Below are 9,263 nucleotides of genomic sequence, written 5' to 3'. Positions count from 1 at the left end.
GTATATGTTATTTATTTATTTATTATTTATTATATATATATATTATATATCAGCATACTTGCTGATCTAGGGACAAGGGGATTGCTCCAGTGCCATTTTTTATTTTAATGCTGTAGTTGCTATTGTCATTCATTCACACATTAATCAACAAGGTCAGTAGTAGTGCTAATATTGATAATTTGCTCATGTTGACTCATAACAAAGTTATCTGATGGTCTGAAGTTACAATGAAAAATGTCTCTGAGTAATTGAGTGGTTGGACATACAGTTTGACTTTCAGATTTAACAATGTCGGGCTTGCCATTAGATTAGATAACACTGCCACACCAGTTGGTTGAAAAAGGTACATATAGCTTCATGCTGTCTTTTAGCCATAGAATAGCATGGATTATGACTTCATTGTCCACCCAGAAGTGGTTAAATACCTCAGGCTTCATCATACATGGCAAAATGATTCATGTTGTACATTTATGCATACTTACATACGTCAGATCAGCACGGCAGATCAGCGCCTAATATCAATTTTACCTCTGATATTATTATTATTATTATTATTATTATTATTATTATTATTATTAACAACAACAACATTAATTTTTATTAGATAATTATAATCACAATAATAAAAATCACAGTGCTAAGGACTCATATTCAAAAACCCAAACTCCCAGACATCTATAAAATAAGAACATATTTCAATGGTTCCTCTAGGTCAGGGGTGGCCAACCCAGGTCCTGGAGAGCCGCAGGGTCTGCTGGCTTTTGTTTTTACTCGGCACTTAATTGATCAATTAAAGCAGTTGATTACATAGTTAACTCATCTCACCTGGTTTATTTTGTGTAAGTGGTTGTTGTATTTAAGGTCAAAACAAAAACCCGCAGACACTGCGGCTCCCCAGGACCGGAGTTGGCCACCCCTGCTCTAGGTTGTATATGGTTGTGTTGCAGCAGGTTGGATATGTTTATTTCTGAGAGACCAGGTATCCGCCTTGGTGCATGGCTCCCAACATGGTCTACAGTGCCATCTATTGGCCAAGTGGCTGATATGAATGAACAAAATATGATGTGCTTTTTATTATTATCCAGCCATTATCTATACCTGCTTATTTCTGGTTTCGGTCGTGGGGGCTGCTGGAGCCTATCCCAGCGTGCATTGGGTGAAAGGCAGGAATACATCCTGGACATGTCACCAATCTATCGAAGGGCACACACACTCATACCTATGGGCAATTTAGAGTGCCCAATTAGCCTACCTGCATGTCTTTGGGGGCGACATAGCTCAGGAGGTAAGGTAAGGAGGTAAGGAGGTAAGACCAATTGTCTGGCAGTCTGAGGGTTGCCGGTTCAAACCCCACCCTGGGCGTGTCGAAGTGTCCTTGAGCAAGACACCTAACCCCTAACCCCTAACTGCTCTGGCGAATGAGAGGCATCAATTGTAAAGCGCTTTGGATAAAAGCGCTATATAAATGCAGTCCATTTACCATTTTACATCTTTGGACTGTGGGAGGAAACCTATGCATCGGGTTCCACTAGGTAGGGATTCGAACCCAGGCCCTTCTTGCTGTGAGGCGACAGTGCTACCCACTGCATATTATTATTATTATTATTATTATTATTATTAGTTTATTCACATTTGATTTCTGCAAACTAATCGTCATGCTGTCAGGACAATAAACAGAGTCTTTATATATTTAACTTGATTCCTAATTTATTTACCAACATTCATTTAACCAGGCAGCCCAACTAAGAATTCACTGAGAGTTCAGTTCTTATTTCACAACCTATAGAATCAAAGTTTGGTGGGAAGGCAAGGGGTTAGATGGTCAGACATACAGTTATTTCACGGAATGGTTAAATGTAATGCAACATTTTTCATGTAGGCTTTCCACATATAAAAGCAATATTTCTGAAGAATTAGTTCCAGGTATGTAAATGATCAAAGACAAAATCATTTTATTTTACATATGACACATTCTCTGATAGTATAGCCAAATAAATATGACGAATAGGCAGAGAAGGAAAAGTTGACAATGAAGATGATGAGAATAATGATGAGATCCTATTCTGTAAATCTTTATAAAGTCTTACATGTACCTTGCCATGTGTGAGCTGAAGATAGCACCAGTGGGGATGTGTGAAGGGGAAATCACCAGGGCTGTAATGGCAGCTATGGAAATCACGTAGTGTTTTTCAGTGTGGTTGTTTGTTTGTGTCTGAGGTAGCTTGATGTGCTAGACCATGTGGTACACAGCTAGCCAGCCAAGTACGCTACATACTCAGTCCATTTAGCTAGCTTGCTAACAATAGCAAAGAGGCTAGAGACAAGCAGGCTATCCCAGATCTCCTGATCAGGGGAAATCTCATCCAAAATCAGCGATGACTGATGGCAGGGCTCCTCCTGGACGGATGCAGCGCTCTTGGAACTGGAACTCGGGCACAGGATGTGGGACAGGACCGTGTCGTCTTGGTCATCCATCCGCAAACAGCGGCCCTCTGAGGAGCTTGGCGAAAAGGAAGGACCCCACATGGACTGGCACATGTCTGTCCCATCGGTGTACATCTAGATCCATGAGATAAACAAAATAAAAAAATAAGCAGGATCCCCAAAGCACAATGTTGACATAAATTCTGCTCCTTTAAAGGATATTTTTGCACGAAGCCTTTCACCATTCTATAGCTCATTTGATCATTTGCTCCACTTAGTTTGAAAATCGTAGCAATGCGATTACTGTGGTTATATTGCTTCCTGCAAATCAGATCGATTGTGGTTTCTGATATATGCTTCATATCAAGAACATAATCACTTACTTTGCTATATGGGACACAATCGTGTTGACAGTGGTTGCCGTCATTGTCCCATTTGAAGTCAGTGAGCCAGTTTTTAGCACAGGTTAGGTCATCTTTACATGCATCGTACCTAATGGGACAAGGGAAAACAGAAAGACAGCGCGGAAATGAGAGGTTTTGCTTGTTTCCTTTTTTTCATGTGATTTCATTTTAAAATAGTTTTTTCTCCATTTGTTCTTCATTGACCAAGTTGTAATTCCCAATTGCGATTGTTTAAGCAATTCCATCCCTACAACGTCTTTTGCAGATTTTGGTGGGTGCACACTGGCAAGTCTGTGGTCCACCGATATGTCAGAATATCCCATGGGAAATCATCCTGACAGTCAGGTGCAGCATGACACAAAATATTGCGCTTTATATGGATATGCCCCTGGGACAGCGCTACTAGCAGTGATTCATTAACTTTAGACCATTGATTTTAAAAGTGCACTTTTGGAATAGAGTACTCTGTTGGTCAGCAATATTCATGCCAGTGGAGAATAAGAGCATGTTTACCAACTGTCACAGAAGTTGACACAGATTGGGACATTCAAGAAGCCAGCAGTGTAGCTGGGGTTCATCCAGTGAGCTGCCTGTGGAGAGCACTGGTAGAAGCACTCAACTCGTTTCATGTATGTCTCACACCTGAAACACAAGACCCAGAAATATTAGGCTCAGGGTCCCTTACCAAGAAGAGCACTGTGGACTAAAGCATCTTTGAAGGCAAGTTTTAAGACAAGGTTGGTTAATCCACAGAAAAGGAGGCAGTTGTGTTCATTCTGTGAAACAATCTTTTGCTGGGTGCACATTAGCATTAATTTATAATGCTAATAGCCATGTGCTTGAGGTCTACTTGTTAGTCCCCAAACACACACTTGCGTAACATATTGATTGGCACTCAAACATTTTGTTGCCATTACCTTCTGAACTGTTTGCATTGAATAGCACACAAAAATGTATTGATTAATAAAGGCTACAGTAGTATTTATGAGCGCTGGCTTAAAGCTGGAATGCAGTGGAACTGCCGAATGGTTTTGATGCTTACCTGTCACTAAGCTGCTGACAGACATCCCATTTGGTGTTTTCCACTTTTGTCACAGGGGAGACAAGCTCTTCAGTGAAGTTAGCAAAGCAGCAGGATGCTTTGAGAGATACAGTAGATTTACATTTTACAATTTTAACCACAATCATTGTGGTATTTCTACCTTTTTAAAGTTAGAGCCATCATAATGTATTATGCCAACTAAATAATCATTATTTAAAATTTAAACATTTAACTCATTATACAAAAATGTGTTATACTTGATGACAGTTAGTAAGAGAGAAAACCATATAGTGAGCATCAAAAGTTTCCAAAATAACAGGTATATTGGTTCGTTTGCCCAGTCAAACCTCCTGGTAAATCACCAGACTGTGTCAACGTCAACAATGAAAAATCAGTCATTCCAACTTATTCTCAAAACATATTGGCGGTATCCAAAATCAGAATTATTTATTTTTCAAAAGTTATATAATAGAGATAGAGTGATATGCTCTTTTGGTGCTCTACATATCCTTCTTTAGTATCCTTCTTCAGTATCCTTCTTAGGTTGCATACAAAAAAATTAAGGCATATGTATGGAAAGCACTTGTTGCTTTCACCCAATAAATAAAATTTGCATCAATGTTTCACATTTATCTTTTGTTGGATTTAGAGCAATGCACTCAAAGTGCACTCACCATCAGAGTACAAATGACATTCTTTCATTGCTGTCTCTTGACTAGGGAAACTTTTTTGGCCCCTCCCAGTCAGACAGCCACCCTTAAAGCTTAATGCCAAGTCGGGCAGGAGCACTGCCCCCAACAACACCACGTAAACGTCCATGTGCTTCACTGCTGAGACGCAAAATGCAGAACTGCAAAGACAGACGAACAAACAGGAAGAAAAGAATCTGGTCAGCGAGGGACGGACTCCATGTGCGGTTTGAATCACATGAACACATTTCTACCACCGAAAGGAAGACAAAGAAACGTCAAGGGACTGAACTCTTAATTATGATCTCACCTTACATGTTTTACTTATGCTTTTGTACGTATATATTTCTAGTTATGCATTAGTCTTCCCACCTCCAGACAGCAGTCTCTGCCGTCAGTGTTTGTGTTAAACAGAAAGCGTAGAAATTGCATCCTACAATGACCTGAAGGGCTTCAAACGCGTATTTTGGATTTTATAATTCTGTAGCAAAAATAAGTGGGCATCAACAAGGAACTTGGTTTTTATTTAATAGAAGACCAGTCAATTACAGGCACTGTATGTATGATAATTGTAAAGGAGTAACCTTTGCCCCAGATTGTATTCATAGTTTCTGAATACACTTCCTTTGATTAAAAAAAAACTGTATTCACATCTTACAAACGCATGCACATTAATTAAACAACTCGATTTTATTTGCTCATAAACGACATTCAGAAATTGTAACTCACCTGGACAGATTGGATTTGAGGATGAAAATCCGTTGTTGCCCTTGGTTCTGAAACGGTCCTCGAGGAATGGCCCCTTATATTCTGACAAAAATCAATAAGAATACAGACTTTGTCCTCTTACTGCAGTAGATGTGATGGCAAATTCAAGTGAATTTGCCATCAGTGACCCTTCCCAGTTATACATTAAAAGAATATTTACACCACTGAGAGAGAGAGAGAGAGAGAGAGCTACCTCACAGTACTGGATTTTTGCAATGACTGTGGAGGTTATATGTTATACTATGTGACAAGGCCTGCAGGAGCTCTTGCCAGATTTTTGGCATTATTCTTTATTCTGAGCTATGTTCCCTGGTCTTAGAAGTTATTTACTAAGGCATGAAACATAGTCAAATTGCTTGTTTCCAAAGGAAAAAGAAACATTGGAATTCATAAAATAAAGACATTTTTACAGAATAAAATTAAATTTAACTGCAGGACAGACAAAAGACCTGAAACACATAACCTGTTGCCTTAGTGCAAGGACAATTGCTTCACAAATAAACCACACCAGAAACAAAATGTTGAAAAGCAGGATATTTTGTGTACGACTTTGACTAAAGAAGTATTGTACAGCTTGTACTTGAGAGAGACTGTTACATTGTTGCCGGCCATGTCCGAGAAATTATTCAACTGAAGCAGGCCGAAACATCGTATATTAATTTACAATTCAAAGATAGAGAGCAGTCCTAGCCGACATGGAATTCCAGCTTCATCCTAATCCCGTGTACACGTTCGGCACCTAAGATTCTTAAATAAAATGTGCTCGAGCACAAATGTTCACCTAATTTATGCAGCAGGAAAATTTTCCTATGCGGTCTTTTCCTCCAAATGGGTAACCACGGGATGGCAGTAGAGAGACAGAGGATGCGTTATATTTTCATTTGGCAAGTCATTTGCTACGCTATGGCGACATACAGCAAGACGTTGGACAATGCCCGCCTGTCACGATCGAGAGTACAACGCAATTAAGGGACACTCTTAATGATGAATGTGGCTAAACCCGTCTGAATTAATTTCCACTTAAATAAAGTGACCCCAGATCTGATGTTAATTTTCTGAAATTACCCTATCGCGGCGCGCCGCTATCGTACAATATGGCTGCCCGCCTTAATAATAAATTCAGAGATCCGGGAAGTTAGTCAGTTTTCCCTTGGAGAAGCAAATGAATCTACAGTCGGAAAGTATCAACTGCTGCTTTAATTTCCAGCTCGGAAGTCTAAACAAGTGAGAGCTAGACGTAGTACATGGACGTGACGAATAGATTATCTGCAATACAGAATTCAGTGCTGTGCTTCGCAGACGTTAGTTACGATGCCAGTTTCGCACATTTCGGGGAGGACACCTGCCAAGAGTAATGACATGATGTGACAATGACAGCGGCTCGTGAGAGTTACTTAGCCGCGTGCAATCAAATCTAGCATTAGCTAACGTTTGTTTTGGCGGCTAGACCGAAGGCACACTTGCGGGATGCCAGAATAGGTGAATCGTGTCTTTTTGCATTGAGAAGTGCAACATTTTCTGCAGGAAATTCGTCCTTTGCTTCCCGTGACGCTTTTTGTTCGATCCATATCGATTACAGCTGGGAGAAAAGGCAGTCTGAAAATGTCATAGCTAATCGAAAGAAATACACAACGGACTAATCGTGCAGGAGCTAGCTGTATTAGCTAGCTGATCTTAGACCAGAAACGATGGCTAGCTAGTAACGAACTTCGTGGCTAGCTAACGTGTAGTCAAATTGACGTTCATCTTTCAGCAGTAGAGCAAGCTATCTTAAAAAGCCGTAGTTTGCGCAAGCTAAGTTGTGAAGTTCGCAAACGTTAAAGCATTTTAAATGGTCTGTAACTTTGATCTCAGAAGTCAGCTAATCGGAGCAATAGCCAAGAAACTCTAGAATTGATTATGTTACCTTCTTACGCTCGCTACTGGCAAGAATATTCTGTTGAGAATGCAAGCAAAATCTATCATATCTTGCCTTGCTTGACTGGCGTCGGTCCTCATTGAGGAACATCTTAAAATGTTGTTGGTTCGTTTTTCCAATTCTTGCTTGATGTTGCAGGCTGGTTAGTTCGAATAGCCTGCTAACAGTTTATGATTACGTTTGTCTAGACTAAGCTAAAGCATTCTGATAAAGATATCCAGCGTTAGCTGTTGCTATTAACAATGCAATTTAACTTTAGTTTATTCGCTAGTTAGCTAGCTCGCTAGCTTTCTAGCGTTGGCAGACAGAATAGCCTAGACGAACCGCTTTCTTCAACAAAACTTCAGTAACATTAGATCTGTTAGACGTTAGTTTAAACCACAAATTGGAAACATGAAGAGGACCGAAAATAAAATCAAACGAAAATTCTGCAATTCGGATCAGCAGGGAAGCGGGACCGAAGAAAAAGAAGCGGTGAGTTCACCACCACGTTATGTTTAGCTTGCTCGCTAATTTTAGGTCGAATTTATCCCGCCTCTGGTTTGATATTAACTTTAATATAATTAATTGCATTTCTGTTTATTTATGTTTGAAGTAGTATCGATGTGGGATGCTGTTTTACTTTTAGTTTTTACGCAATTTGTAGAAAACGCAAAGCGGGTTGTGTCATTATTATCTAACATTTGCTAAGTTAGCTAGCGTTATACTATATCATATCTATAACAGAGCTGTTCCTCTTGTGAATATTTGTGCTACCTGCTAAGCAGTATTTAAACCGAGATTGCTATCCAACATGCAGTTTAGGCGGCTAACGTGTCCTTAATGTCATTTTACTTGCTATTTTATTACAATCTACACTCATACGACAATTACTGAAGACTAACGATTTTTTCCATTTGTTTTTGAAATAGTAGTTGGCTAATATGTGGAAAAGATTCATGTGTCATTGGTTTAAAATGTTTTTCCGTGCTTTAGATTGTAACATTATCGCACCCCTGGCTGTTTTGGATTTTGTTTTTTTACCCTTGTATGCTTTAAAATGAGTACTGCACGCGGTCGAGCCACGAAATAAAACTGAATCATATGACATCCGATTGTTATGTTACTGCCAGTAGGAGGCTATGTGAAAGTTTCATTTTATCTCTGAATCTTTTGAAGGGCACATGGGGAGGCTAGCAGTGTTGTCCGGGAAGACAATACGTTTTCATTTAGAATTTCTTCAGATCCTTATGGCACGACGGTAGTCAGCAGTGCTCTTGAACACTGATGCGTGTAAACCGTAGAATAGTTATAAGAGGGTCGTGTCAGTAATTTCTGATTCCTAATTGCGAACTGATGCGACAAACGCATGTTTTTAAGCTTTTGAGAATGTGTTCCTCAATGTTATACTTGCAGTCATGCGTGATGTCATCTCTTGTGCAACGAGTCTTCTTCAGAAATATCAAAATGTCATTGACTGAGTAAGTGACGTTTACGTTGTGAGGAAGAGGCCTGTGCCGCCCTATGTTTGCATAAAATGACATGGCAATGGAACAAGGCGGTGAAGTAAGGGCTTTGCTCAGTTGTGGTCAGTAGGCAGTTAATGCTGGTGGTGTGATGTCTTGAAATGAGAGGTGTGGTGTGTGTATGAACAGTTTGGATCAGACCTAGTGTTAGAATCAGAAGTCATGCAGATGAAAATTCTTCCCTCAATGAATCGTACTTAAAGTGTGTCGTCGGACATAACTTGTGCTGCATGACCTCATCTCCCTCTCCCCTCAGGCGAGTCATGCTTTCCGTGTAACATAATGTCTGATGACCGTTAATCCGTGAATGAGAAAGTGCCCGTGAGAGGCACTGAAATTGCAGCAGTTGATCAAAGAGAGCCACTGTTTTTGCTGCACTCAACTTTACACACTCAACTGTTCTGCTCTCGCAGCACATTAATAAACAAGCAAAGAAGCAGAGGCGTCCTTTAAAACCCATCTGTATTTTTGGCTGGACCGCAACAGCGGGGCCAGCCCTACAAACGCGACTGT

At 40.0% G+C, this 9,263-nt stretch overlaps 2 protein-coding genes across 6 annotated transcripts in view; one reads left to right on the top strand and one right to left on the bottom strand.

Annotated features, from left to right (window-relative positions):
• Positions 1-1,928: 1,928 nt before the first annotated feature.
• On the bottom strand, positions 1,929-5,375 carry LOC118224746 (riboflavin-binding protein-like). Its single transcript, XM_035412419.1, has 6 exons — positions 5,289-5,375; positions 4,545-4,720; positions 3,871-3,967; positions 3,342-3,470; positions 2,808-2,916; positions 1,929-2,559 (listed from the first exon to the last, which is right to left on the bottom strand). The coding sequence occupies exons 2-6, from the start codon at positions 4,687-4,689 to the stop codon at positions 2,251-2,253; spliced, it is 789 nt and encodes a 262-aa protein (XP_035268310.1). The 5' UTR covers positions 4,690-4,720; positions 5,289-5,375; the 3' UTR covers positions 1,929-2,250.
• Positions 5,376-6,232: 857 nt separating this feature from the next.
• The window catches only part of mast2 (microtubule associated serine/threonine kinase 2), a 137,769-nt gene continuing 134,738 nt past the window's right edge, over positions 6,233-9,263 (top strand). For 3 of the 5 annotated variants that reach the window (XM_035412411.1, XM_035412410.1, XM_035412407.1), the window contains exon 1: positions 6,234-7,719. In XM_035412411.1, coding sequence (XP_035268302.1) covers positions 7,639-7,719 — 81 coding nt within the window. In that variant the 5' untranslated portion in view covers positions 6,234-7,638. Of the gene's footprint in view, positions 7,720-9,263 lie in introns of all 5 variants that reach the window. The other 2 variants (XM_035412412.1, XM_035412408.1) reach the window with 1 other exon arrangement.

This window comes from Anguilla anguilla, chromosome 4, assembly GCF_013347855.1.
Source record: "Anguilla anguilla isolate fAngAng1 chromosome 4, fAngAng1.pri, whole genome shotgun sequence".
Classification (NCBI taxonomy): domain Eukaryota; kingdom Metazoa; phylum Chordata; class Actinopteri; order Anguilliformes; family Anguillidae; genus Anguilla; species Anguilla anguilla.
Note: the sequence above shows the minus strand (reverse complement) of the source record. Positions and strands in the feature narration are given on the sequence as shown.